This window comes from Aplosporella prunicola, assembly GCF_010093885.1.
Source record: "Aplosporella prunicola CBS 121167 unplaced genomic scaffold K452scaffold_4, whole genome shotgun sequence".
Taxonomy (NCBI): Eukaryota; Fungi; Ascomycota; class Dothideomycetes; order Botryosphaeriales; family Aplosporellaceae; genus Aplosporella; species Aplosporella prunicola.
Window position 1 is genome coordinate 215,516 of NW_022983532.1, and position 26,640 is coordinate 242,155.

General features: G+C 55.0%; 11 protein-coding genes across 11 annotated transcripts; 4 read left to right on the plus strand and 7 right to left on the minus strand.

Annotated features, from left to right (window-relative positions):
* Window positions 1-1,128: 1,128 nt before the first annotated feature.
* Window positions 1,129-2,251, plus strand: K452DRAFT_119347 (uncharacterized protein). The gene is made up of 2 exons (XM_033535153.1): window positions 1,129-1,144; window positions 1,218-2,251. Exon 2 carries the CDS (start codon window positions 1,348-1,350, stop codon window positions 1,945-1,947), a length of 600 nt encoding a protein of 199 aa, XP_033401098.1. The 5' UTR covers window positions 1,129-1,144; window positions 1,218-1,347; the 3' UTR covers window positions 1,948-2,251.
* Window positions 2,252-3,383: 1,132 nt separating this feature from the next.
* On the plus strand, window positions 3,384-4,910 carry K452DRAFT_348969 (uncharacterized protein). Its single transcript, XM_033545571.1, has 4 exons — window positions 3,384-3,762; window positions 3,817-4,330; window positions 4,373-4,415; window positions 4,565-4,910. The coding sequence occupies exons 1-4, from the start codon at window positions 3,611-3,613 to the stop codon at window positions 4,651-4,653; spliced, it is 798 nt and encodes a 265-aa protein (XP_033401099.1). The 5' UTR covers window positions 3,384-3,610; the 3' UTR covers window positions 4,654-4,910.
* A 935-nt stretch (window positions 4,911-5,845) lies between these two features.
* Window positions 5,846-7,226, minus strand: K452DRAFT_283744 (uncharacterized protein). The gene is made up of 5 exons (XM_033539829.1): window positions 7,112-7,226; window positions 6,997-7,036; window positions 6,916-6,932; window positions 6,684-6,789; window positions 5,846-6,629 (listed from the first exon to the last, which is right to left on the minus strand). Exons 1-5 carry the CDS (start codon window positions 7,149-7,151, stop codon window positions 6,230-6,232), a joined length of 603 nt encoding a protein of 200 aa, XP_033401100.1. The 5' UTR covers window positions 7,152-7,226; the 3' UTR covers window positions 5,846-6,229.
* A 302-nt stretch (window positions 7,227-7,528) lies between these two features.
* On the minus strand, window positions 7,529-9,180 carry K452DRAFT_305418 (uncharacterized protein; the record flags this gene model as incomplete). Its single annotated transcript, XM_033542897.1, has 2 exons — window positions 7,529-8,657; window positions 8,717-9,180. 2 exons carry the CDS (start codon window positions 9,178-9,180, stop codon window positions 7,529-7,531), a joined length of 1,593 nt encoding a protein of 530 aa, XP_033401101.1.
* Window positions 9,181-10,417: 1,237 nt separating this feature from the next.
* On the minus strand, window positions 10,418-11,661 carry K452DRAFT_220524 (uncharacterized protein; the record flags this gene model as incomplete). The annotated part of the gene is made up of 2 exons (XM_033536468.1): window positions 10,418-11,500; window positions 11,554-11,661. 2 exons carry the CDS (start codon window positions 11,659-11,661, stop codon window positions 10,418-10,420), a joined length of 1,191 nt encoding a protein of 396 aa, XP_033401102.1.
* Window positions 11,662-12,910: 1,249 nt separating this feature from the next.
* Window positions 12,911-13,961, plus strand: K452DRAFT_220740 (uncharacterized protein; the record flags this gene model as incomplete). Its single annotated transcript, XM_033536474.1, has 3 exons — window positions 12,911-13,112; window positions 13,174-13,288; window positions 13,343-13,961. The coding sequence occupies 3 exons, from the start codon at window positions 12,911-12,913 to the stop codon at window positions 13,959-13,961; spliced, it is 936 nt and encodes a 311-aa protein (XP_033401103.1).
* A 1,068-nt stretch (window positions 13,962-15,029) lies between these two features.
* On the minus strand, window positions 15,030-17,137 carry K452DRAFT_283752 (uncharacterized protein). The gene is made up of 6 exons (XM_033539830.1): window positions 17,001-17,137; window positions 16,859-16,939; window positions 16,155-16,774; window positions 15,959-16,110; window positions 15,551-15,910; window positions 15,030-15,496 (listed from the first exon to the last, which is right to left on the minus strand). The coding sequence occupies exons 1-6, from the start codon at window positions 17,110-17,112 to the stop codon at window positions 15,052-15,054; spliced, it is 1,770 nt and encodes a 589-aa protein (XP_033401104.1). The 5' UTR covers window positions 17,113-17,137; the 3' UTR covers window positions 15,030-15,051.
* Window positions 17,138-17,939: 802 nt separating this feature from the next.
* On the minus strand, window positions 17,940-20,301 carry K452DRAFT_283753 (uncharacterized protein). The gene is made up of 2 exons (XM_033539831.1): window positions 18,399-20,301; window positions 17,940-18,316 (listed from the first exon to the last, which is right to left on the minus strand). The coding sequence occupies exon 1, from the start codon at window positions 20,239-20,241 to the stop codon at window positions 18,439-18,441; it is 1,803 nt and encodes a 600-aa protein (XP_033401105.1). The 5' UTR covers window positions 20,242-20,301; the 3' UTR covers window positions 17,940-18,316; window positions 18,399-18,438.
* A 477-nt stretch (window positions 20,302-20,778) lies between these two features.
* Window positions 20,779-22,580, minus strand: K452DRAFT_283754 (uncharacterized protein). The gene is made up of 3 exons (XM_033539832.1): window positions 22,439-22,580; window positions 21,507-22,388; window positions 20,779-21,336 (listed from the first exon to the last, which is right to left on the minus strand). Exons 1-3 carry the CDS (start codon window positions 22,550-22,552, stop codon window positions 21,211-21,213), a joined length of 1,122 nt encoding a protein of 373 aa, XP_033401106.1. The 5' UTR covers window positions 22,553-22,580; the 3' UTR covers window positions 20,779-21,210.
* Window positions 22,581-22,789: 209 nt separating this feature from the next.
* K452DRAFT_243378 (uncharacterized protein) lies at window positions 22,790-24,238 on the plus strand. The gene is made up of 6 exons (XM_033537907.1): window positions 22,790-22,826; window positions 22,875-22,913; window positions 22,979-23,094; window positions 23,175-23,205; window positions 23,273-23,816; window positions 23,876-24,238. Exons 1-6 carry the CDS (start codon window positions 22,824-22,826, stop codon window positions 24,037-24,039), a joined length of 897 nt encoding a protein of 298 aa, XP_033401107.1. The 5' UTR covers window positions 22,790-22,823; the 3' UTR covers window positions 24,040-24,238.
* A 593-nt stretch (window positions 24,239-24,831) lies between these two features.
* K452DRAFT_342158 (uncharacterized protein) lies at window positions 24,832-26,603 on the minus strand (the record flags this gene model as incomplete). Its single annotated transcript, XM_033545393.1, has 4 exons — window positions 26,383-26,603; window positions 26,017-26,320; window positions 25,474-25,941; window positions 24,832-25,418 (listed from the first exon to the last, which is right to left on the minus strand). The coding sequence occupies exons 1-4, from the start codon at window positions 26,515-26,517 to the stop codon at window positions 24,832-24,834; spliced, it is 1,494 nt and encodes a 497-aa protein (XP_033401108.1). The 5' UTR covers window positions 26,518-26,603.
* Between the last annotated feature and the right edge of the window lie 37 nt (window positions 26,604-26,640).

Here is a 26,640-nt window from a genome sequence, read left to right on the forward strand (position 1 = left end):
GAGCCTTCGCGAAGAGAGGGATGACGAAAGGGCGTCTATGCCAAACATATCGACCGCCTCGCTTCTCAGGGGCCTTCGCGATGAAACAGGGCCCATGCCAGGAACCGCAAATCTGCCCCCGAGATGGTCCCGGAGTCACGTCCCTAGACGTGTGCCTCAGTCGACGTCGACCACTTGCGCATAAGATCGCCCGCTGCTATCAATGCTATTTCCACGCCTCCAATGCTATCGCTTGTCCGCGTTGCCCTCCCCGTGCCTCCTCTGCCTGCCTGTCCGCCATCCCCCATCTCTGCAAGCGCGCTACCCCCGCGCTACCCCCATCTCATCACACCCGCATCGTATTCATTCGTCGACTGCCTTTCCGGAGCCGCCGCCGTCGGCCGTAACCTGTGGAAAAGAGAGATAGAGATACCGCTCTTTCGCCTTATGCCGTTAAAGGTAACTGTGTCAGGTCTCGGAGATCATTGATCAAACTCAGCGAGTACTGTCATTTTGTCGAGAGACCTTTCATTGATGAATGGGCTGATCCTCGGCTCAAACTACTATGGGAGCAAGGACCCTGCCTAGGGATGACCTGCAGCACCGGCGCCCTCCAACACCACCACCTGTCTACCCAACCACGCGGCAATCCAATTTCTCCCACCATTAAGCTTTTGCGAAATGCTTGCACTGCCTCGATGCAATAGAGTTCGGTCCTCAATCATGACATCACCCCATCACCGGCCAGCACAAAGTGTGGTGACGGTTGATGTTTGAGATTCTGATCGTCGCCCGTCATTTACCGCTGCGCCCCATCCGACTGGTTCCTGCAACGGCGCACACTGGCTTCCTCGCGGCGCCCCAGAAAGACCGTTAGGGCCGCCTAGTTGCCCTCTTTCCCCGGCCTAAGACCCTAGAGTTTTCGAGAAAAGAGCGATCTCCAGTTTTCGGTACTTGCGAGCCGAGACCCAATTGGAGCGTTCGACAACCGACCATCCTAGGGCACCGCCGACCGTCCTCATGGGAGTACCGAAATGCTCATGTCTATCACTTGCCCCGTCAATGACCATCATGACCCTGTCGACGACTCCTGAAGCATGTTTAGACTAGGTGCGAGCGCGCCGTCGCAACTATGTTTTGCCCTGGGTGGTGGTCTGGGACACAGGTACAATACTCTTTTCCCATGGCCGAGTGAGGCCCGGCTAAACGGATCCAATGATACACTACTCACAGATCAGCTCTCAATAGTCGCCTTGTACGCTAGGGATTTCCTCGTCGCTGGACAATGATGAGCTTGTCACGAGCAAGGCCCGAAAATCCTGAATCCTTTTCGTCACCAAGGGAAACTTGAGTGGCGAGGATCGGAACATGCGCACGGGAGCAGCTCACATCATAATACATCAATTAATGACTATTTCAGGAGTCCAGGTAGCCCCCTCTGGTGTCAAAGTTACATGGGAAGCCATCGCAAATCTTTCGGATTTTCTGAGAATCCCGAACATCCTCGTAGACCTTGTCGAGAGGTATTGCTCAATCCTTTCCTTTTCAAGAACAATACGTACGATTAGCGATGGCATCTCGAGGTTGCGTCACTTTTCACTTCTTCACGATTTCTCAACGTCTAGAATCTCTACTTCTTTTTCTTTTCTTTATTGGAGGTGTTGTTTTCCACTCGCAGTTGGTTTGACAGAGTCAACCTTTCAGCCAGTGCCCTCAAGGGCTTTTCTTACGAAAAAGATCGAAAATCAGCAAAGAGCAACAAGCTCTCATCATACAACCCGACCCAGTCTATCGCTGACTGGTTACAACATTTCTCTCTCGACGACGATAAAGGCATGCAAACGACTACTCAACCCCTATCATGATACCGACACACCCTTTTACGGTCGGAAGTTGCCGCCTAGCTCAAACATGACCAGTGACTGTAGACTGGTAGAGGTGCTGTTGTCTCCAGTTTCTACTACATAGACAGTCTGGCCAGTTCTGCGGTAAGCTTTAACGTCGAGATGATTTTGCAGTCTCGAGTATATCACCTGCCTCGCTTCCTTTGAATGTTCACGGTTCGTTAGCATCCCATGATACTGCCATCCACATCTAGTCAGGAATCCTACGGCCGCACTAGGTGCACAGCTCCATTTTTATTCGGCAATATCGCTTAGATCCGCTCCGTGCATACTTTACGATAGATATGCCGTGATGATCTGGAGAAAAAGAAGGTCTGCGGGCTTCCACCGGCATGATCTGATGTTACAGGCATAGTCTTCGGCGTCTTATCTGCCGCAAGAGCGACAGCTATCTCAAAACACGAACCCGGGAGAGCTAGGTAGGTACGCTTTCCTAGTTAGGAAGTCTGGCTTGGGGCGCCGAAGGATATTTCCGCACTCGATAGACCTTCCTTGGCAGCCATGTTGGACCAGGCCACTGCGGCATTGAGGGCGGCGCGGAGCCCCCACATCGGCGCGCCACCGTTGTATACACCGTACCTTTCTCCGGGGCCTGGATTTCCATCCAGAAAGCCTTGTGTCAGCCCGTCACACCGCCTCTAGCAGCCCCCTCATCTCTCGGCCCCGTAGGATCAAGAGCCGGTCAATGGCCGCACGCCACCCAACAGCAGCAACCCAGAGGATATCCGTAAATAGGTGGCAGCTAGCTGAGGACAAGCAGGCTGGACCTGTGTTTGTGTCGTCTTTTTATTTTTATTTTCGCCCGCTGGTCTGGAGTATTTCCATGTTCCCTTCGCCGTGTAGACGCTTACGCCCGTAACGGCTCTATTAATATAACGGTGCTCGCGCTTGCTCGGTTCCTGACACACGCCAGCCCTACGCATCAGCCGATTGAGGCTATCGCAAATTGGTGCCGTGCGCCCCCAGCGCCGTAAACGGATGTCCAGGCTTCCGCGCTGTGTGCTTCGAGAAGAGCTGGGCGGCGTAGCTGTTGTTATGTCCGGGCACCACGCGCGCGATGGCGCTTGTTCCGTCATTGGACCAGCCCACAACCTAAATTCCATGTTCGTGTCTGCGTCTGCGCTGGTCAGTCTGTAGGATGCTGTTCTGCGCGATGGCTTGGACTATCACTCAGACGTTGATACGGAAAGCGCAGCGGAGGCTTGAGCGCGCAGATCGCATCGCAACACTGTCTCCAGAAGCGCAACGGCTAAGAAGAGGCAGCGCACAGAGAGATTTGCGGGAAGCTGCTTCAAGCACGCATGCGTAGAAGCGGTCGTTTTATTTCAGCAAGAGTCCCATCCCATTGGCGCATTGGTGTTGGGGAGCAAGTACCTAGCAGGAGTTGAAGTCTGAAGAAGCTCAAGACCCTTCGCGCCCGCTTCCCGTCGCTCCCGCGCCTCGCATCCAATAAGCAAGAGGCTAGAGAGGGCAGATCATCGCTGCAATGCGCAGGCGGCAGCCTGCCCGATCAATCATGGCCCAGGAACTCTCGAGGCCCCGCGTGTCAGGGAACTTGCTGATGACGCGCACGCCGCCTTTCTCCAACATGCTGCACGACCCCGCGATCAGCACCTTTCCCCGCGCTTGCGCCACCGTCTTCCCGACTCTCCCTCCACTGCCGTGCTTGCTGTACGACTCACTAACGACCTACCGACCTACCGTCTGCACCGCGCCAGCCGCTCGCCATGGCCGCCACTCCCGCCGCCGCCGATACCACCACCATGTACCCGCTCCACATCGCCAGCGTCGCATACGACGCCGCGTCGCGGCTCAACACGCTAGACATCTGCCTCCCACGGCCAGTAGAGCAGAGCGCGCCCTCCGCAGTCTGGGTCATGTAAGCGCAGCATCACCCACAAACAAACAAACACACGCAACTAACCCCCACCAGCTACATCCACGGCGGCGCCTGGCGCGACCCCCTCATCACCTCCGCCAGCTTCACCCCCACGCTCACGCACCTCCTCCAGCACCCCGTCCACAGCGCCCTTATCGCCGGCACCGCGTCCGTGAACTACAGACTCAGTGCCTACAGCACGCACGGGACGCACCCCAGCGCGCCTGGCGATTTCGCGCGAAACGCGTCGCACCCGGCCCATGTGAGCGACGTGCGTGCGGCGTTGCGGTGGTTGCGGGGAAAATACGGCGTCGGTGTGCACAGGCGGTTCGTGCTGGTCGGGCATAGCTGCGGCGCGACGCTGGGGGCGCAGGTAGTTTTTGATGACGAGGAAGAAGAGGAGGGAGATGAGGTGGGGCGCCCTGTCGCGCTGGTGGGCGTGGCGGGGATTTATGACCTCCTGGGCTTGGTGCACAGGCATGAGGGCGTGCCTGCGTATCGTGAGTTTGTGGAAGCGGCGTTTGGCGCTGAGGAGGGGGCGTGGCGGGAGGCGAGTCCGGTGGAGATGGTGAGGAAGACGGGGAAGGCTGGGGGGACGGCGGGGGGAGAGGCGGGAACGGGATCGCCGCTAAGGGTCGTGGTGCTGGCGCATAGTGAGGGGGATGAGTTGGTGGAGCGGGAGCAGGGGGGGGGGAGGGGGGGGGGGGGGGGGGGGGGGGGGGGGGGGGGGGGGGGGGGGGGGATGGGGTGGGAAGGCGGGCAGATGAGGAGGAAAAACCAGAAAAGCAGCTCATAATGCTAGAGCTGCAGGGCGGGCACGACGAGCTCTGGGAGCGAGGAGTAGAGGTGGCGAGGGCGGTGGGCGTGGCGCTGGAGCGGGTTGTTACGTAGATAGGTAGGGACATGGATAACGAGGCAGAGTGACGCGCTGTTCGATGACACTGGACTGCCTGAGAGGGAGCGAGGGCCTTGTCGATTTGGCCGATCTCGCGTTGTGGAATGCAGCCAACATGCCATTTCTTCTTCCGTTTAGACAACAACAACAACACCGCCTACACCCATGCACTCAAGCGAGCAATCTCACGGCCCTTAACCCCCTCCCCTCAAACCCATCAAGAGCAGCCGGTGTCATCAGCAAGACCATATCCATGAACAGACATAAACTCTAAAAGTAAACGCGATGTCTGACGTCTGCTTTTCGATATACTGTCGTCTGTCTTATTTTGTCCTGCCTCATGCTAAGCTTAACTTCTGCCTCTGTTGCTGGTTTCAATCCAGTATATCCGCTTTGCTTAGGTAGTTGCTGTGTGGTGAAGTGTTGAAGTAGCAAGAGGAAAGAATAAAAGTTAGGTAGGAGTAGCTAGGTATCTTACCTTGTTCACAAGATCTTGCACAGCAAGACAGGTAGAAGAACTACAATTAATACGAGGAGGGATAGCGGTAGGAGTATAAAACTAGAAACCTTACAACCTCCCGCAAAAAAACCAGTGTTGTTGAATCAACATCAAGATAATCACACGGCGTAACGTCCGCGAGATTCGCCGTCTTGCGAGATAGCGACACTTATACCGAGTAGAAGCAGAGACCCAGTTAACACATGCAGCGTCTACGTGTGCGCCAAGACCTTTCTCCTATACCCGGGACTCGGGCTGGGAGCTAGCCAAGCAGTGCTCTGTAGGGACTGCTTGTGTCGCGCTCTGTCTTGCTATACGTACGGTGCATCGAGGTTTGTAGTGACGGACGTGGGTATAAGGTGTTCTAATTATATACGCATGTCCCATTGTATATGCGCTGCCGTCCGAGTGTGAGTGGACTGCACATAATAAAGCCACTGATCTGGGTTGGTTGAGGCACGTAGCGTATCTTGCAAGGCTTTTGGGTTGCGCGTAGTTGCTGGATGAACTGCTTTGTGTCGGGAACCGTTCTGCAGAATATACCGAGTACCATATTGAACAATCCCTCTTTCTAGATACGCAGCTCTTACCTACCCTTATTACTAACATCATGGAATCATGAAACAGCACCTACGTCTGAGCTTTATACACGGACGTATGCACCCGGTATTCATATCAATGCTCATACATGCATGATTGATGTCTTTATTTCATGTAAAGATATACTAGCTCCCTCGGCTCTGCTCTACTCTCTCTTCCCCTCCCTCGGGCCTAGCTCCGGCCGCGGCAGGCAGTTGAATACCCTGGTATCTCTCGTATGCGTGCTGTGCTGTGCTGTGCTGCTCGACGACAACCTAACACCTCACTCCCATTTTAATGCAATTTGTGCTCCCTCATCTCCGTGCATGAGTGTATGTGCGCTTGCTTGTTGAAGTGCGCATGCGTAGTACGTATGTGTGGGTGTGCAAGGTCTCCGACCATCCAACGCGTCCACAGTGGAAGTCCTAGCTAGCGCTTCCAAGGGCAGCCTTGGAGGCAGAAAGCACCGACACCACCGCCAACAATAACCCAGCTTACGAGCTCTTCTTGCCCGCCGCCCGCTCGCGGTCTCGCTTGGCGTAAATCTCCCCCGTAAACGGGTCCTCATACCGCAGCGCAATGCTGTACGCGACGTACACCAACCCCGTAAGCGCAATGCCCGCGGGCTTCGCGAACAGCAGCGCCGAGCCGAGGAAGCTCATCGTGCTGCCCCAGTACATGGGCGCGTCCGTCACGTTGAACGGGAACGACTCGACCTTCGCGTCCATCAGGATGCCGAAGTAGTCGCCGAGGTACGTGCCCGTGACGCCGAGGGCGTACATGGACGTCAGCACCAGCACGTTGCCGCTGAGGATGAGGCCGTAGGCGATGGCGCGCACGGTGGGCGTGTCGAGCGCTGGCAGCGTGGGTTGCGCGTCAATGGCCGTTTTGTAGCTGGGCGCCCCGTTAGTCCCTGTATTGAGGTGGATGGGGTGCGTGCCACCGTACATGAAGTCCCGCAGGATGCCCAGCGAGAAAATCGTCACGGCCAGCGCGTAGCAGCCGCGCAGCGAGTTGCCGCCAAACAGCTTCGTGATGACTTTGTTGTGGTACTCTGCAGCACGAGCGACCCGTCAGCGAGCCGTTTTCGTACGTCTTCAGCTGCTGCCGCTGTGGAGCTCTCGTCCCCAGCCTGCTCGGCAAGCACAACGCTGCGCGCGGAGCCATTGGAGTCACGTACCTTGCCTCGCGGCGATGCTGCGGCACAAAAAGGTTAGCCATTGCACAGCGCACGGCAGCAAACACAGAGTGAGACACGTACTTCCAGAAGGTAGGGTTGAAGACGATGGATGCGGCAGAGACTGTCACAGCGCATGGTCAGTCAGTCTGGGGTCACATTCGGTTGGCGCGTATGGGCATGAAAGGCGAAAACGTACGCCAGAGCGAGGGCTGGCTGAGGTCAATGTACTGCGACATGATGGGCGAGGTCAATCGTGGTGGTGCAAGGCAATGGGTGAGGAAGAAAGTCGAGGAAGAGGCAGAAGAGTGAACGTGTTGTGTTGGCAGACACGGCAGGGCAGGTTGGCGAGAGAATCACATGCCAGAGCGGCGAGTGGACGGGCGGGAGCCCGGCGAGTGGGGCGCGGAGGTGGGCGACGTCAGTGCTCTGACCCCCCCGCGTCGCTTTCGTCATGGCGACTCCACAAAACACCAAGTTCCACTGTTATCCTATTCTCAGTCTGCTACAAACAACTGCAGCCCGATCATACTTAGGTCGTACATTAAAAAAAATAAAAAATAAAAAAAAAATAAAAGCAGTAAAACAAATTACGCCATTCCAACTTTTTTTTTTTTTATATGCCATTCGAAGCACACGTAAACGCACCCCCAAACGTATCCGTCTCGTACCCTTGGATGATGCTCTGCACCGAGGCATACGTGCCTCCACTGAGGAACAGCAGGCCGATACAGATTAAGATCACGTTAAAGAAGAATCCACAGTAGCCCTTCCAGCCCCTACTACGCCAGAAGTCGGGGCCATACTCGATTCTGCGCAGGCGGAAGTACGCGACGCCCCAGAAGATGAAGCCGAAGAACGAGTCGAACAACGAGCTCATCAAGCTCAGCAGGTCTGAGAAGAACGGAATCACCTCCGCGATGATGAAAGCCAGTACCCACGTGCAGCCCAGAATGGCCGCCCACGACGCCCATCCCACTACCGTGTGATTGCCCATGTGCCGCGTGCCCGAGAACAGGCGGAAGTAGACGAAGCGCGCCGTCACGCTGGCATACAACACGCCTAGGAAGATGATGGTCGGAATCATGAAGCTGAAGCTGATCTTCTTGTACAGCTCGTTGCCCAGCGAACCAAACGCGGGCGCCGTGTTGTAGTTGGTGCCCGTATACGCGTACACGATCGCGCCGACCAGACTGAAAACGATGACTTCGGCGATCGTCACGGCCCAGAGGGCTTTCGGGAAATCCCGAGGGTTCTTCATCTCGGCGATGAAGGACGGGATCGTGATCTGTCCGATGAAGGTGTAGCTGATGTTCATGAAAGCGTTCATTCCGGCGACAAAAGTGGTGCCCTTGGCAGGGATGGCCAGGACGATAGGTTCTCCTTTGGAGGGATAGCCTTGCGGATGGTCCTCGATACCGGCGAATATGGTCGCAAGCAACACGGAAATGAAGGTAAAGAATGCCGAGGCCGTGGCAAGCTTAGCGAGGGTGGAAAATGTGCGCGGAAGCGAGCAAATCCAGGAAATAACGGCAACGATCGCCGAAAAACCAATGGTGCAAATGCCGTGGTTAGACATTGTGTTCAGGTAGTTGGCGCCAGTAAGGCAATGGAGGCCCTGGATGAAAGTGTTGTTCAGGATAAACATGAAGCCAGTTAACCACCATGCCACTCTTGAGTTGAAAAAGAGCATCTGGCCGATATCACAAACATCTTTGACTTCGGGATGTTTCAAGCAAAATTCCCTGTCATAGGTCAGTAAATTTGTCGACATATATATCAGACTAGTGTAGCTCTAGCTCACCATAAAATCAACGAAGTGTACAGCACCAAGGCCGCGACAACGACAGTCAGAATCAACCCTGGAACCAGTCCAAGGACGGAATACGAGTATGGGAAGGACATGATAGCCAAGCAGATATACTCCGAGAAGAGCAGTGCCGCCGTCTTAGGCCAGCTGCACGTACGATACTTGATCGCATTCGAAGCCTCGAGCTCAATCTGCTTGCCCACACTGATGTTGCTGTCCGAGTCGGACGTGTCGCCGGGGACGATGGGCTTGGTCACCGGCCCCCCAATGCGGCTGGAGCGGCGACGTTCTCCGTGCTCCAGGTCGAAAGGACTGTCATCGTCCAGTATGGGGGACTTCTCCCCTGGCCTGCTGCTGCTGTTGGACAAGGCGTGTGCGCCAGTAGGCGGCGGAAGAGCAGTGGTTGAGTCGACGCCATCGTCGACCTTTTTATTTTTGCTGCCGAAGCCTAACGCCATTTTACAGAGCGGATACTTTGGACCAGGGGGGTGTAGTAAAAGGGCTTACGACTGGAAGCCGTAGGGGACATTAACCACCAGCTAGTTAGAGAGAGTGTGGAACCGGGAAGCGCGCGACGAGGATACCGCTCGTGTACGGGCTGGGGAGAGAGAGAGCGGGAAGTGTGAGAGTAAGAGAGAGGCGAGAGAAGGCGTTTAAGTCACAGCGGCGGGGGCCTTTTATTGTTCGGGTAAGCCGAGAAAAACGGGCTGCGGTGGTAACAGAGAGTTGCGCGGCGTAAGAGGCGGGATTTCCATCAGGGAATGGGCAAAAGACCAACGAATAGCAGACGTCAGAGGAGACAGGGAAGACATGGGCCCGCACGATCATGCCTGGTTAGTGGATGGAAAGATGATGCTGGTCGACCGGAGGCACGGGACTCGAGGCTGAGGAGGCCCAACCTGTGGCTGGCATGGTGTGGTGGTGCTTCGATGGGTACTAACCGTTATTGCCACCCCGGGAGAGGATGCTGACGAGGCCGCAAACGTTTGGCGCAACGAGCCTTCCCTCAAAGCATCAAAGGTCTTGCTTTGAGCCCACTTCTTGCCCGCCTCGCCTGGCCCCCACTCCCGCCCCGTCTCCCGCGCCCGCGCGCCCCTCCAAGCCCTCCGCGCGTGAGCGTCCGATGAGAGGGGAAAAAACCGTCACCCGCCCGTCGCCACCGTCTACCGTCACCCTTGTGCGTGTGGCTGCCGAGTGCCGCTCATCAATGAGATCACGTTCATCGCCAAGCTGAGGTTCCCGCGGGTGGCTGATTGCAAGCATTCCTCGTCCCGCCCAGCCAAGCTTGCGCCGCATCTTAGCCTGAGGTGCTCCGCCCGTGAAAGCACGACATCTTCCCTCTCGGTAAACCAACCCGTATGTCCCTAGTGTCCTCAACTGAAAATCTGTTCGCGTTCCGCCGCATGCTCACCGCTGCCACGGTGCTCCCGTGCCCTACCCACGGTTAGTTGGGTGGGTAGAGTAGGTAGCCTTACTGCACAACAAGTGCTTATCGTGCATAATGCAATGGCAATCCCCGATTCCTGGTTGTAGATGAGACGTTCACGTGGCCGCCATCCACACACTGTGCTATCATGCAATGACCATGTCGCTCCCCCATTCGATTCATTATGATTTTGGTTTACACTGAAGCCCGAGAGTCGCCTTGGTTTGAGCGACCTTCAAACGCGCCTCAAATATCACCACCAAGCGGCCTTACTCATCGTCGTCGTCCTCCTCGACGACCCTCCTCCGCTTGGTCCTAGAAGAAGTGACGACTTCCTCGTCTTCATCTTCATCGGCCGCCTCGCTTGCCCTTCTCTTCGGGCTGCTTCTCCTCCTCGGTCTCTCCTCCTCAATGCCCTCATCAATGTCTTCATCTTCATCCTCAGCCATCTCCGGCTCCTCGTCACTGCCAGCGATGAAGTCGTCCTCTTCGTCGTATTCGTCTTCTCTGTTGCCACGCCGACGTCCATAGTCTTCGTCGTCGCTCCAATCGTGCCTCGAACGGCGAAGAGGTTTCTGTGTACGGGCTCCACGCGCCGGGCGATCCTCGTCTTCGAGCCCGCCAATCGTCAAACCACCACCGTAGCCAGAAGTGCGCAGTCCACTGCGGCCTAACGCGCGGTCCTCTTTCTCCCGACGCCGGCTGGCTGCACGCTCCGCCGCCTTCGCTGCGCGGTCCTTCTCCCTCTCTGCCGCCTCGGCCTGGCGTTTTTTCTTCTCGGGGTCTTCGGACATGTTGATGATTGTGGCGCCTGTGCCACCACGGGCTTTGGCGGCTGCAGCGAGCGACTCCTGCAGCCGCTCCAACGCGTCGTCGGTCGTTCCCGAAGAGGGTAAGACGGAAAGGCCGGCGGTGACTTTGTTTGTGATGCGCATGGACTGCTGGGCTGGGTGTGGCGAGCAGAGGTAGGTAAAGGAATCCTTGCCTGGGTCGTAGGCGGGCGCACGTCCAACTCTCTTGTCGCGCACGCTGGTCGGAGTAGGCTTTGCAGGGTTATATTGAGGAGGCGCCAGAGGCTTGCCGTCGATCTCATACTGCGTGGTCGGGTCGGAGGCGAGTTGTAGCGTGAGAGAACCATCAGACCAGCGCAGAATACGCGCGTTTGACTGTAGCTTTGAGTGATCAGAGGGCGAGTGGCGCCATCTAAGCGTCGTGGTCGCGGTCTTGAAAGCGGAGAATTGCTGCGATGGCCCGGTCCTGCTATGATGGTCGGTCGTCGGCGGTTGCCAATTTTCCAATGCGAAGGCCTTTGGTTCGAGGCCGAGGAATCGGGGAACTTTCATGACATAGAGCTACACGCGTCGTCAGCGGCATTGAGGCCCCAGTGGGAGCTATGGATTCTTACTTCATTGTCGCTAGGCTCCGGAATAGGATGCCTGGCCAAGGGCAGGTCTTGCGAAATCTGTTCGACTTCCTCTTGTTGCTCCGCGTCTGGTGCGGCAATGCTTCCCATGCGGTCGCGACGTCCGTCGTCATCACCTGAGTCGAGCTCTTCATCGTCCAGCGTGCGGTGTGCTCTAAAGAGCGCGTCAGCATGCTTGCAGAACGGTGCCCATTCCGTCGACTCACTCAGTCTGTTCGACCTCTTCTTCTTCGTCGGCGCCGCCATCGCCAAAGAGATCATCTTCATCCTCAAGCGGCGGTTCGTCGTCGTTCAAGTCCTCGTCATTTACGGCGGCGGCCTGCGCGGCTGTGCGCCTGCCGGTGACGACGTCGTCCTCATCGTCGTCCTGCTCTGGCGCGGGCGACTTGGTGTCCTGGAGGGTAGCGGTGACGTCGGCATTGTCGCCTGGGGTGTCAGACATGTCGGGGTCCGACGCGATGGCAGGGTCGGAGGCCATGGAGACGGTGTAAGAGGTGACGCGCTCTGGGAGGGATCGACGGCAGATGGTGAGGTGTCTTTGGGTAGGCGGAGCTGGCAAAGCGCAGATGTCGGGACGCGCGCTCAGAAGCGAGGGCAGCGCGAAACGACAGAGGTTGAAGAAAGGCAAGCTCGCTCTAGTTAGAGCTTGAATGAATGCCTCAGACTCGCAGCAGGCCGCCGGAAGAACTGATTGGCCGAGGATAGCCCGCCCGCCATCGGTCGCCCCTGGAGCGTTTCACAAGAGGGAAGCCAGAACGGTAGGGAGAGAGACACTTAACAACCTCGCCGCGCTCCTTCACATCGCTCTCGTCTAAACATCGAGCATCTCCCAGCCCGGTCCATCCATCAGCGCCCCCCGCGGAACCCCCATTGGACGCCCGCCACCATGGCCTCGTTCTTCTCCAGCGTGTAAGTCTGTCTGCTCTCAAGATCGCTGCTTCAGAGCGATCACTGTAGCACGTGGCCTTTATTCGTCGTCTTTTTATTCCTTGTGCTCCACCCGGCCGCACACCGCATCCCACGTGATGGGCCGCCTTTCACTCTCTTCTCAAGTCACTATATATGCAGAGCCTCCCCCTCTGCTGCTTGGCGGCCGGGCTTTTGCCGGTCAGCGTGTCTTCAACAGATGCGCTTCCTTGTTTCCCCGCACACCTGGACCCTGATTCCCTAAGAGGCAAGCGCTCCATCGCTGACTCTCTTCTCTTTGTCCAGTCGCCAAGGCTTTGGCGGCCGTTCCAACAAGAACAACAGCAACAACCAGCAGCAGCCCCAGCAGCAAAAGGAGAACTCCTCCCCCACCATGTCCTATCAGCCATCTCCCTACGGCCAGGTTCCCCCAATGCCTCACTCGCCGGGTCCGTCTGCTTCCGTCTCAGAGGCCCCCTCTGCCACTGAGAGCCAGGCTCCTGCTACTCCCGGCACCCGCAAGCCGCCCTACTTCTTCCGTGAGGAGTACACCAACCTCATCGTCAAGGGCAACTTCATGACGCTCGCCGCCAGGCCCAAGATGGTCGAGGAAGGCGAGTGGCTTGCCCACCAAGGTTCGTGTCATCTCACTTCACCTCACTTCACGTGCATTGCCGGTTGACATCCCTTCACCAGTCGTCGAGCAATACCGTCTCTTGGATGGCATGATCCAGATCATCAAGATTCTTGATGAGCGCACTGGCCGTCCCATTTGCAACCCGGACACGTGCCCTACTATGTCCGCGGCCGGGTGAGTATTGCTTTGATGCTTCCGTGAAAGATCAAGCCATTAATGCGAACGCAGGCACACTTACACTTGGTTGGACAACAACAAGAAGCCAATCAAGATTCCGGCTTTCTCTTACATCCAACTTGTCCAGAAGTGGATTGTAGGCAAGATTAATGATCAGAATCTTTTCCCGACTGACACGACCATCCCCAACCAACCTTCTGGCATCTCGTCACCAACTTACGCTTCCGGGGGCCTGAACACGCCTGGTGCGAACTCACCTATTGCTGCTGGGCCAACCTCGCTGAACGCACCGCTGAGCCAACTCGCCGGCCACGACTGGGTTGGTAAATCTTCCGGATTCCCGGAGAACTTCAAGGAAGATATCAAGAGCATCTATCGCCAGATGATGAGGTGTTATGCTCACTTGTACCACGGCCACTGGCTTGATCCCTTCTGGAACCTGAACGCTTACAAGGAGCTTAACACATGCTTCATCCACTTCATCAACGTCGGCAAGCAGTTCGACCTCCTCGGCGACAAGGACATGGAGCCCATGAAGCCGCTGGTCGACCTCTGGTTCGAGAAGGGCCTGCTGCCCGCCAAGCAGAGCGACACGACGCAGCAGAGCACGCCGCAGAACGCGCCGGCCGCACAAGCCCAGGACACCATGGCGCCTCCCTCCGCCGCTTAGATAGGATCGAAAAAAAGCAACGGACGACATGAACGGTCACGCGGCACCATCCACTCACGACCAGACACAACCGACCTCGCAGAGCGACGCAACAACCACGAAATAATCACAGACGGAAGACGGAAGGCGGGAACGGCTGGCTAGGAACGGATCTGATCCTTTTTCTTCCTTTATCTTTTATCTCTCTTTTGGGGCGAGAGCATGTTCACGGCGTTGCGAGCGGTGTGTCTTTCCTTTGGCTGCGACGAGGCACAAGAACAGCAGCAACGATGACAGGACTAGTTGGTTGGTCAGGATGACGACGCCGAGACACTACGGCGAGGCGACGGCGACAGTGGAGAAGTAAGTACCTTAGCAATAAGTAAGTAAGTAGCTTCGGCATGCAATGCCATGACAGTTTGCTCAATTTGCGGGAGAGGGGGCGCGTGTGAATATCTGATGGCACGGTGCGGGTTGTGTGAGGTTGCGACCGCGGCGGCTGTGGTAGAGCAATCCATGAACTGACAGATGTGGCGTGCCATACTGTGGCGGAGCGCTACCACTATAGGTATAGAGAGGTTGTGGCTGAGCCGTACTTGCTTGCTTGCTTGACGTACTCCAGGCCTCTAGGCTCCGCAAACAAGACCCAAGGGCATTGATGCTTTCCATCTACTTCCATGAGCACATCGTATCCGCATATACGTAGGCATACACGGGTAAACCATTCATCCCAATTTCACGGTAACAAAGCTAATGTAAAGCCAAGGTTCAGTTCTGCTTTTTGTGGTTTTGGTGAAGCACGGCATCACTATTTTTGAGGGATTAATGATGACCGTCATCATCGAAACCACAGAATGCAGAAATGAACCTTGATTTGTGTCGGTAACCGTTACCTACATTTTCAGCATTTTTGCGGGTTTGAAGATGGCAGTTGTTATCAGTGATTCCGTAGAACAAAGATGATCATTATCGTAGGAGGTAAAAGTGAACCTTGGCTTGCTTTTTGCACTGTGCTGGCGCCGAGAACTAACTCAGGTCATTCTGTAGGCTAAAATATATACGTGTTTAATATTGAATAAGATTTATGTACCCCGCATAAGATTCTACGCCCTTAACGCTGGTCACCAGGCAACTCCACTGGATGCTCATGAGCCGCATCCATCTCCGTAGGCTTACTATAAGCATCCATCTCTACAGGTTCTTTATGCGCACCCACCTCCGACGGCCTCTCATCCACAAGGAGTTCACGTGGTGGCAAGGCAGACTCCATTTCCTGGCGAGTTGCTTCGTGATCCATTTCTGGAGCGTTCGGGTCATGGCGCTTCTGGCGCTTCTTTGAGCGCAGTGCCCAAAAGACAGCTCCAACAATCAAGGCCAAGCCCGCTACACCGCCCACCACGCCCCCGGCGATGGCGCCGGTGTTGGTCTCGTTGGATGCAGAGTTGGAGGCTGTGGACGATGCGGCTGACGTGGTTGGTGGTGGGTTGAACATTGTCGAGATGGCTGCTTGGGCGAAACCGTTGGCTGGCGCTGTCATGGTGGCTTTTCCGTCGCCGCTGGACACGTATCAGCAAATTCCAGGCCTGAGGTTGCTTGTGAGAGATACTCACGTCCCCCCGATCACAGCAAAGAGTTTCTGCGGCACCTGATAAGCCACTTTGTACGCATTGAATACTGATCCCCATTCGAGCGTGCTCATGTCGTATATAGCAACGCCTTTCTCTTCCCAATCGCATTGCAGGGAACTGAGATTCAGTGGTGCAGCTGTTGTCTCGATGGCGTATGCTTTTGCATCCAGAGATCCGCCGACTGTGAGCATCTGCCGCTTGCCGACCAAGTGGCAGGTATGTCCGTAGCGGGCGCTTTCTCCAGGTCCGAATAGCTTTGTCCACGTGAAGGACGGCAACGAGAGCACGTATATGTCATCATACATGGTCGAATTGATTGGATCATATCCGCCGTATAGATATCTGTCGCGCTTAGTGAGGTATTTCGCAGGTATGGCAATGTTTTCTTACATGTTATAGCTAGAGTTATCCGACGCAGAGACGGCAGTGATGCAAAAATCGACACGGGCAGGTGGTATGTCCCCTGTAGTAGTCTGATTGTACCAAGTGACATCTCCGTTGCCAACAAAGTCGTCAGTGATGCCGACGGTGGTGAAGTCGATCTGGAACAATTAGCATGCACCCATGAGTTCAACGGCTGACAAACCAGAACTCCATTCGTGCTGTTTTCCGTGCGTGCTCCTGCACTTCTCATACCCCCAAGTGCAACCAGAATACCGTTGGAACTGATATTCTCGATATACTGCAGTCCTCCTCCAACGCGTGGTGATCCTAGGCTCTTTGTCGACGCGTTCCTTGTAGTTTGCTGAACTGTATCAACTATAATTAATCCGTCAAGGTACTCTGTTGTGTTTTTCCACCAGTCTTTAGTGACGATGCTAGAACCTTGGTCAAGCTGACCATTGAGAAAGAAGGCAAGACCGAGAGCAGGAGCTTCAGCATGAGCGCCATAGTTTGGCCGCCGAGGGCTTCCCGATGTAACATCATACTGCTGCCAGTTTTGCCCCGACGTGTCGTAAGACCACAGCGTGTATGTTTCGACCTCCGGCTGAACCCAGCCAGGAAAGCTCTGGTTTGCCATGACAGCCGTTCCTCCGTAAGTGTAGATCTTCGTGTCGTTTTGCGGACCTTGGAAGAGAGCACCTCTTGCAAGGCTGGGAGGGTAGGTGCCGGTGCCGCTGTTCTGAGTCTTCTCTATTCTTCGGTCGGAAATGTTCGTCTTCCAGTCCCAAGAGTCGCTCATGTCGACCCGGATAAGCCACTGATCTGAGTAAATCAGACTTAGACCGTTCATCATAAATAGACGATTTCAAAAGACAGTGCGGGGTTGTAGCAAAGAGTGTATCTTACTGTAACCTAGTATCCTACCACCATTGTAGTCGAATGTCTCGACACCACCATCGATATACAGTACATTGTTCTTTACTACAGCTGAGCAATGCCGCTTCATGTTAGCCGTCATTGTTCCCAAGGATCAAGGAAGAAAACTAACATTGATGGTCCCAGCGCGCGCACATATCCTCAATCGGATCCAGTGTTTGGGAGTAGGAGCTGCCTACAAGCCAAGCCCCGATAACTCCAGCCCAGAACACTATAGATGACATTATGTCAAACCGAGACTTGGTTTTGTTAGTCCAGGAAGCGAAAAATTGTAAGCTAGAGTGAGGGACGAGGCCTTTAGAATGAATGAGACTCGGGCTTCGATCGGATACGAGGCAGATTCTCAGCCTTGAGGGCCTGAAGCCACATTAACTGGCTATGGATCACGAGGATCCTTGTTCATAATAGAAGATCGGATAGTATGATTTTTGGCCCAGCTGAATCAACCTGGTCTGCTGAAAACCTGCGCTAGTTGGTTAAGATTAGGGCAATCGTGCATAAACCGTTGTTTTTCCTGCTTCGTTCGCAGAATACGGTGGCATCATCCCACCAAAAGATCACGAGTCGTACAGGATGCATACCTCTTGAGGCGAGACTATTCCAATTTGGAGTGCGGGATTCCGATAGCCTGACAGAATATACGTAAGGGGCGTAGTCCCGATCTTCACCTCCTGGATGGAGGAGCACACCCTTGATGTTTTCCGTATTTATTATTGGTTAAGGCAGACCCCTGTATACATAATGCAAGCCACCCGGTTGTTACCAATCAAAGATAAGGATGCCCGAATGTGAGATTTCGGCTTTGGGGAAGCGTCTGCATGACGATAGAAAGGCCGGGGTCGGGAGCAATAAGGAAGCATACATATACCAGCGCATCTTCACGTGCAGAGGTGACATGCAAATAAATCAACCATTGGTGGAAGGTTGTTATGACAAAGCGCTGGGTTTGCTGCATAAGCGACAATCCTGTACACTGATCAGTTTTTTCTACTTTTAAGCTTGTCATCCCATTACGAGTTGTGAATTCGCGGCCCCCCTCCCCTGCTATCGCTGTCAGAGCCTACTCGTTTTTTTAACGTCCGTCATCGTGAAGCGAGATTTACCACCTTACGAATTAGTAATACTTGTATAGAGTAGAAGAAGAGACCTAGTTAGGATACGTGGAGCCTGCGTATGCTCTAAAACCTTTTCACCTATACCTAGGACTTGGGCTGGGAGCTAGGCAAGGAGTACCCTGTAGGGACTACTTGTATCGTTCCCTATCTCGCTAAACTGTGGATCTCGGTTCAACGGTGACGGATGTTATACACCCAGGAAAGGCGTCTTAGCAACCTGCAAGACAGTGGCCGGCGACACGCGAAGGTATGAAAAATGAAGACTCATGTCTACATTACCGACTGCTGGATGTCTCCATAGGAACGCATATGCCTAGTCGGAGGTTAGTCGCTCACGTTGAAAAGTGTAACTACCTTAGCTACATGGCATCTACGGCCAAATCGGATCTACTTACCTTCCTCTACTCCATCTCTCCAGACACCTTGAAAGAGACTTCACTCGTCCCGCACCTTATAACTAATCCTCGGCACGCACCAGCCCCTTACCTCCGCCACGCCCGCGCGGACCAAATCCTCTGCCACAGCCACAACATCTTTATACGCCTCAGGCGCCTCCTCCCACACCAGCTGCTTATCCTCACAAACAACCCACGTGCCACCAGCAGTAGCACTGCCTCCCTTCCCTTTCCTCGCCTTGCCACCACTACCACTACTATCAGCAGCAGCGGCGGCGGCGCCAGCAGCCATCCCAGCTACCTTTCCCGGCTGCAGCATCCCATGCGCGTCGTTCTTGTACTTGCTGCTAAGGCTACTGAGGGCCTTGGCCCGACTCATGGCGCGCCCGGCGCCGTGCGCAAGCGAGAGGCCGTTGCTGGCGCCCCAGGCGGTTTTGTCAGAGAATGCGGGGCTAAGGATGGCGGTGGGGGTTGCGCGGCTACCGGGGAGGGGGAGGATAGCGAGCGGAAGAGCCGTGGTGGGCGAGGTTGTGGGCGCGGCGCCTTTGCGGTGGATGTATGCGTGTGTGGGTGTTGGTGTCGAGGGGTCGGCATTGGCGATGCTAAGCTCGTTGATGGCGCTGGTGACTTCCGCGGTCGTCGTTTGTGGTAAAGTTGTTGATAAGGAGGGCGGCTGGGGTGGCCAGACCACGCGCTGGACGTTGTTGTGCCAGATATCGACGACTTTCCGCTGTTGGACTCTAGCTCTCGCGGCCTTGATGTCTGCTGAGGCGTTGTTTTGTGACTCCGAATCGTTGCGGCCAAGTTCCCAGGCGCTCTCTCCAGGTTCCAGACAAGCCAAGAAGCGCAAAGCGATGAGGTCGCGGTTCGCCTGAGCCCATGTGCATGCCTTGTCGTGCTCTTCCAAATACTTGTTCGTCGCCTCTTCGCCCACGCGCAGACTGGTATGACCCTCGCTCGTATACCTCTTTAGGATGTCGCCACCATAGCCTCTTGAACCCGAGTGCACGAGGAGAACCACGTCATCCAGCTTGAAATCCACCTCTTCCTGAACCTCTTCGACGACCTGTATCTCCGCAAAGTGGTTGCCTGCACCAATGGTGCCCAAGCTTGCATCCCACTCCTTGCCAACTGAAGAGCACGTACCGTCCTCCGTGAGCCACAGAACACGCTCGCTCTGGCTCCTCCACGGACCCTCTAAACCTCTCAGCTTTTCCACGACTTTTGTCGCTTTATCTCCGTCGACTTGGCTCCGTGATAGCGTCGTTTTGTACCAGGACATGCCGCAGCCGATGTCACCACCGATCAGCGGCGGATGGATGTACTCTTGGCTGACGAAGACGGCTCCAATGGGAAACTTGGTGCCGGGGTGCAGATCAGGTTGGCCAACGGCGTGTATGATGCCCGGGAGCGTGCGGGCCGTCGTCTCGAGCTGTGTGATAGACAGCTGGTCGACGTAGACGCTGTCGGCGAGAATGGTGATGCCACAGTTGGGATTTCCTGCTCCAAGGCTGCCATCACCAGAACTTGTTCCATTGCCAGAAGTGGCCTTTTTCAATCCGACGAAGTCCTCGCCCACACTGAGTAAGAGAACAGCATCGTTGAAGGCCTCGCGCTTCCAATCGTCAGTGGTAAGAAGCTCGGTGCCGTTGCGCGCAGCGAAGATGCGTCCGACAGCGCCTTTCTTGAGCTTCAGTCGGAGCTTTGATTGCGCTGACTTGAGAACGAGACTCTGCACAGAAGCAGGGTCTGCTGGATCAAAAGATGTGGCAGCGTTAAGGAGCAGGACCGACTTGAGGTTGCGGTTACTATTGAGCGCAATAGTAAGGCGCATGGAGCCCATAATGGCGCTGTAAGAAGAATGTTGAAGTGTATGATCGTTGGTCGTTTTGTTTGTGGAGAGATGCAGAAAGCCGATCGTATGTCTGAAACCTTTGTGCTTTTTGGGGAAGCGCTCAGTTAGGCAGGAATAAAAAGTTTTATTGCGATTCTTTATTGTTGAAAGTAGGACATGGGGTATTTTTATACAAAACCAAGCCAATCAAATCCTTAACACGGCAAATGAGTCACCTATAGGCAACAATGAGGCTGTGTTTGCGTCAGTCGTTCATTATGTTACCACGGGGGCCAATTAACGTCTGTCACCGTAAAGCGAGATTCACCCTATAGCGAGATGATGATACTTGTACGGAGTAGAAGAAGAGACCCAGTTACGATGTGCAGAGTCTGTATGTGCTCTAAGACCTATGCACTTATACGCAGGACCCGGGCTGTGAGCTAGACAAGAAGTACTCTATAGGGACTGCTTATATCGTCTCCTGTCTCGCTAGACGGTGGATCTCGGTTCGCGGTCACGGACGTTATCCAGTGCCTTTCACTTTGTCAGTTTCATACATTTAGGCTCGCGGCTCTTCCCATGATATCTACCAAAACTCCAATAACGCACTGAACCGTGTACCCTTGCCAATTCCGTAGAACCTTGCAATTCACATCACATCAATTGCCCATCTCTCCGAAAGAAGCATCCATTTACGTATGATCTCCCTCTATCGACCAGCGGCAGCGGGCTGCGGTATCTTTCCGTTGCATCTCGCGCTTGGAATAGCGGTTCCATCAGCCTCTGAGTCGATCTCTCGTGTAGTATGGCGCGGTCAAATGGCCTAGTCGTCCGGCGAAATTCCTACCGGTCATTATCCCTTCCATCAATCGTAGGCCCAGGCCTCCATCCGTCACGGGTCTATGCCAGACGGTGTCCAGGGCCTTCGTATTGATCGGGTATTAGGAAGGGAAACCCCGCCATTGCCGGAAAACATCATGCCGACTCACCAACGTGTTCGTTGTCGCTGCCGTTCTGCAAGGCGCCTGTCATTGTCCGCGGATGGTCACGGCCAAGGTCCAGATCTTGTTGGCTTTCCGGAATTGCCGTTTGTGGTGCGGTCTACTCAAATTTCGCACCCATCAGCATTGGTCGCGCGAATATCTCGAACAACAGCTTGCAGTGATAGCGACTTAAGAATAGTCTATAGGAGCTCCTTCCCAGTCGGCTTCTGGATTGGTTGAGGTTGCTGTTGTTGAAGACGGAACCGCTGCCGAGGGAGCTTCACTAACCTCAACCATTTTGTCACCATCAACGCGGACCTCGTAATCACGAAGCCGCCGCATCAGGGCGAGAAAGCTGCTCTCTTGAAACTTCTTGTTCGTTTCATGTGATACGCTGTCAAGCAGCTGCCCAGCAGTCCTCGCAAGTTCTTCGTCGTCGTGAGAGGGTTGTTGTCGCTCTTCTTGTTTAGCCTCTTGCTCTTCAAGTGGCATTTGGTGATCCAGGATTGGTTCCATTGGCCTGTCCAGAGTCGGAGGCTGCAGATCCCTTAGGAGGCTTTCCGGTCTTTGGTTCAGCGATGACTGCTCCTCCTGATTGCGACTGACTGTCTCTGCTTCCCGCACCTCTGTTGCATCAGTCTCCATCTTGTGCATGGCCTCCTCCTCTGCGATAATATCCGCATGTGCGGCATCGAATGCTTGTGCGAAAGCTGCATCATCGAACACTGGCTCCGCTTCCTTGCCTTTCGCGCTCATGTCCTGCTGCATCATGAATGGTTGCCGTTGTTGAAATGCTCCATATCCGCCGTAAGACATGGATGGATTGTACATTCCGGGCGCCGGTCCTTGCTGGGCTTGAGGCCCCGGCGAGGAAGACTGGTGCTGGAGGAAGTCCTGGTGCCATGCTGCAGAGACATTGTGCGCTGCCGCTTGAGGTTGGAAATGCTGCTGAGCGGGAGGGGGAGAGGAGACTTGAAGACGCTGGAAATCAGAAGCCCAGTCGGGAAGCGCAGAGGGGCCCGCGAATCCTGCTTGCGGAGGTGGTGGGGCGTTGCGCGGTACAAAACCCGGTGGAAAGCCTGGAATTACGTCCGGTCGCGGCTGGCCTGCCTGAAAGGCCTCGAATTCTGGGTCAAGCGCTCCGGCATTCTGCGCTGGTCCTCTGAAGCCCTGCACGCCTTGTTAGCGTTGGGGAAACAAGACTGTTATGGGCGAAATACCTGAGCCGGCGACTGTCGCGACACTAGTCGGTCTTGCTGTAAAGTCCGATCGACGGAGGAGTGCTTTTGGAAGTTTTGAAGGGCGTTGGAGGGCCCACAGAGAGCGTCAGCCATGGTGATAGCAGAGGCGAAAAGAGTTTGGGTACCTCAAAGAATAGACAAGGAAAGAAGAGGAGAAGGCGTGCGAGCAGCCATCCATGTGAATGCTCCGACGGCGGTCCCGCTTGGCCGAGGTTCGCTCGTTCGCATCCGCCGCGCCTCCGTTTCCGCTTGACGCACGCCAAGACCGTTTGACGTGTTTGCATCTCGTCCCGGAGCATCTAGAAGCCAGTTAACGCTTCCCCACGGCCACGGCAGATCAACAATACAACTCCCCCCAGCAAACATGGTGAGTCAGCTCCGCGACAATTGACGGGCTCTACTGACAGCTTCGCAGGCGCAAGTAATAGCAAACTCCGGTCACGATGACATGATTGTACGCGCTCCCTGCCCCAAACGACCATCAGGCCTCCGCTAACACCACCGCCCCGCGCCATGCAGCACGATGCAGTTCTGGACTACTACGGCAGAAGGCTGGCCACATGCTCGTCCGACAAGACGATCAAGATATTCGAGGTTGAGGGCGAGTCCCACAGGCTCACCGAGACCCTGAAGGGGTACGTTGACGCCCCAATCGACGAAAGGCCACGCGCCAGGAGCCAGGAACCACCAAGGCTGACAAAATGGTTTGGAATAGACATGAGGGAGCAGTGTGGTGTGTCGCATGGGTCAGTCAATACCGATACCCCACGCGAACCGTACGCGCAGGCAGCCAGCTGATGATCCATCCACCAGGCGCACCCCAAGTACGGCAACATCCTCGCGTCGGCCAGCTACGACGGCAAGGTCTTCATCTGGCGCGAGCAGGCCGGCCAGTGGCAGCGGGTGCACGTGTCTGAGCTGCACTCTGCGTCCGTGAACCTTGTTTCCTGGGCACCGCACGACGCAGGCTGCATCCTCGCGTGCGCCTCCTCGGACGGCAACGTCTCTGTCCTCGAGTTCCGCGACGGCGCCTGGGGCCACCAGATCCTTCCCGCGCACGGCTTGGGCGTCAATGCCGTCAGCTGGGCCCCTAGCATTGCTCCCGGTGCTATCGCCAGCGCCCAGCAGGCGCCTGGCCCGCTGAGGAGGTTTGTCACCGGTGGTAGCGATTGCTCCGTCAAGGTCTGGGAGTGGAGCGCTGAGTCCAGCACGTATGCTTGCGTGAGCACACTGTCTGGCCACACCGACTGGGTCCGTGATGTCGCTTGGTCGCCCACTGTTCTTTCCAAGGCGTATATCGCGTCTGCTTCCCAGGACAAGACTGTCCGCATCTGGACCAGCACCAACCCTTCTCTCGGTAGGCTTTTCTGATGACGCGCAACTGTCATACATAACGACTGACATTTCATGCAATAGGTGATTGGCAATCTACTACCCTTAACTTCGATGCCGTTGCCTGGCGTGCGAGCTGGAGCTTGAGCGGCAACGTTCTGGCCGTCAGCACTGGTGACAACAAGGTCAGCCTGTGGAAGGAGAAGCTCACTGGCGGATGGGAGTGCATTAAGACTATTGAGGAATGAGCGGGGTTCTTTTCGATCTAGACGCCATTGTAAAAGAAGAGCATCCTAGCCTATGCTTGCAGCGATGTGAGCAGCGCCGATACGATACGAGAGCCGGCTTGAGGGCGCTTCCTTGAAGAAGTTGCTTATCGAGAGATGAAAAGGTTGTGACATGAGATACCTAGTTAAGCACGTAGGACGAGGGAATTTCAAAGGATGGACGTCGAAACGTCCTTGCACTTGTTTGCTGGCATGGCCTGCTCGTTTGTACTTGGGATTCATTCGTTCGCTACCTGCAACCAGCACCCATAGACTCAAAGAGCATGAAGGAACTAGCCTGCCGTCATATATCCCTTTCAATTTTCCACCCATACAGCCAGTATCCGTTCAACTCAAGGGAGCAGATGGATCTAACATGCTGTTGCTTTTTCGATTTTTAATCTTTCCCTCCGCCTTTCAACCCATCATGCTTTTCAAGTTTTCGTTTCGTATAGAAAGTCGAGAGTCCGTTTTGCTCGGAAAAATGCTCGATCTGGCTGACATCGAAGGAGAGAATAACCCAAAAACTTAGCAGTGATTGTCGACGGCTAAGCAACATCCTTCGCTAACAGCAAGTCGCTGGCTAAGAGAGTTTGTGTGGGTATCTACCAAACAGACCGCCTCGAGGGGAGTGAGATCAAGCATGCAGCATGCAGGAGAGTCAAATGCAAAAGTGTAACGCAAAATAACGCAAAAATGGGTGCTGGAACCGTGGTCGAGTGAGAAGTCGAAAGGTGGTGATGCGCCTCGAGTGAGCGCGAAAGGTGCCAATGGTTAATGTTCAGAGTCCGTCATGTCCGAGTCATCATCGTCGCCGACGCTGGCGTCGACATCCCAGAAGATGAAAGGGCCAACGTAAACCCCCGGAGCCGGTTCCTCAGGGTTCCACCAACGGCCCAACATGATATGTCCGCCTGGAAGGACGACACCCTCGTAAGCCCACAGAGCGTTGGTGTGCCAGCCACCTTGCTGATCGTCGAAGTACTTCATCATCGTGACTCTCATCCAACCGGGGATTCCCTCTTGTTCGGGGAGAGGGTTGAGCCAGCCGGCGGCAAGGTATTCCTCGTTGTCGTAACCTTCACCCTCGAAGAAGATGGCAGTCGTATTTTTGGGAGGAGGGTTCGTATTGTTGATGTTGTGCTGGACGGGGGTGGGAGGATACTCAACCGAACGAGATCCAAGACTATCCTCAAACTTAGTAGGCCATTTGAATCGGGGGTGATCGCCGGGATAGTCGAGTTCGAGGGTCTGGATCGCCTTTTCGCCGTGGTCGATGTTGTGGTCTATGATGACCATGGAGTCGTCGTCGTCTTCAATAGCTCTGCGCATGAGCCTCATCTGGTCACGGTCAAGATAGGCTAATGAATGTTAGCGAAGCCCCATACCAGATACACAAGCAACAAAGACACTTACCGTATGTGCCCTTCCAGTTCTTTCCAAGCTTTCCACCATTATCCTTGACGGATCTAGTCCACATTGCAGGCTTCTCCAGAGTGTCGAGTGATTGGAAAGGCTCAAAGAGAGTTCTCTCGTCTTCGTTCGTCGCATGGTACTTGAAGAAGTTTACGACGTGTAGAAGCCACTCCACGTTCACCATGGTCTTGTCTGCATTGGTGAACACGGGTGCCTCTATGGCAGTCATGTAGCAATACTTCTGGGAGAGATTGAAATTCCAGTTGTGAAGGCCCAGATCCGCATCAAAGCACATAGATGTGCACATGAGCTGGATGGCAGCGAGTCCAGAGTTGTACTTCTGAGAGTATTTGGAAGGGCTGAAGATTTCGAGTAGCTCGGTATTCTTAGCATACTCCTTCAAAACCTCGATGTTGTTGCAAGTGAGGAGGCCGTTGCTGTCGAAAAGAGGCTTGCCATTGTACGACTCTATTGTTGTTGTTATAAACAATTAGCAACTGGGCACTTGACTACCGAAGTTTCGCTTGACTGCAGACTACTTACCCCTGATCAGTTCAGCTAGAAGGCGAATGACTCTCTTCTCCCTGGAACGGAATTCGCCAGTCATGAACGCCGTGCCCCGAAGACGCTTCTGGCGGTCCTGGTAAAGGAGTTTGAGCTTATCCTTAACATCTTCCGCATTGGTGACGCCACTCTTGACAATGTAGATGGAGCTAGGATCGAAGGTGGCGTGAAAGCGCTTGAACCAGAAGGAATTGTCGTCGATTATAAGCTTGAAATGACGACAGGAAGCTCCCAAGGCGCAGACATCCTGGTCAGAGAGGTAACCAGCGATTTCCTGGGTTATCTGTTGGGCACTTTAGTAAGCAGGGGGTCATATGTGAGCTGGGGTTGCTTAAGGAGGCATACCTCAATCGGAAGCTTATAAATGCCTCTGATGGGACTATCGGTGGTGGTGTCGTCCATGGTGGGAATCGGGACGATGAGAGATGCGGCACGGTCGACAGGCTGAGAACCCGGGTTGAGGCGGCGGACGCGCTTCATGATGACAACTTTAGACTGGGCTTGATGAGTGAGGGGCTGTAATCGTTGCTAGAGTTAGTGGGGGAAGGGGTGGTGGGGTGGTGGAGAGGAATTGGGTGGAAGCGGAGTGGGAGAAGCGGAGAT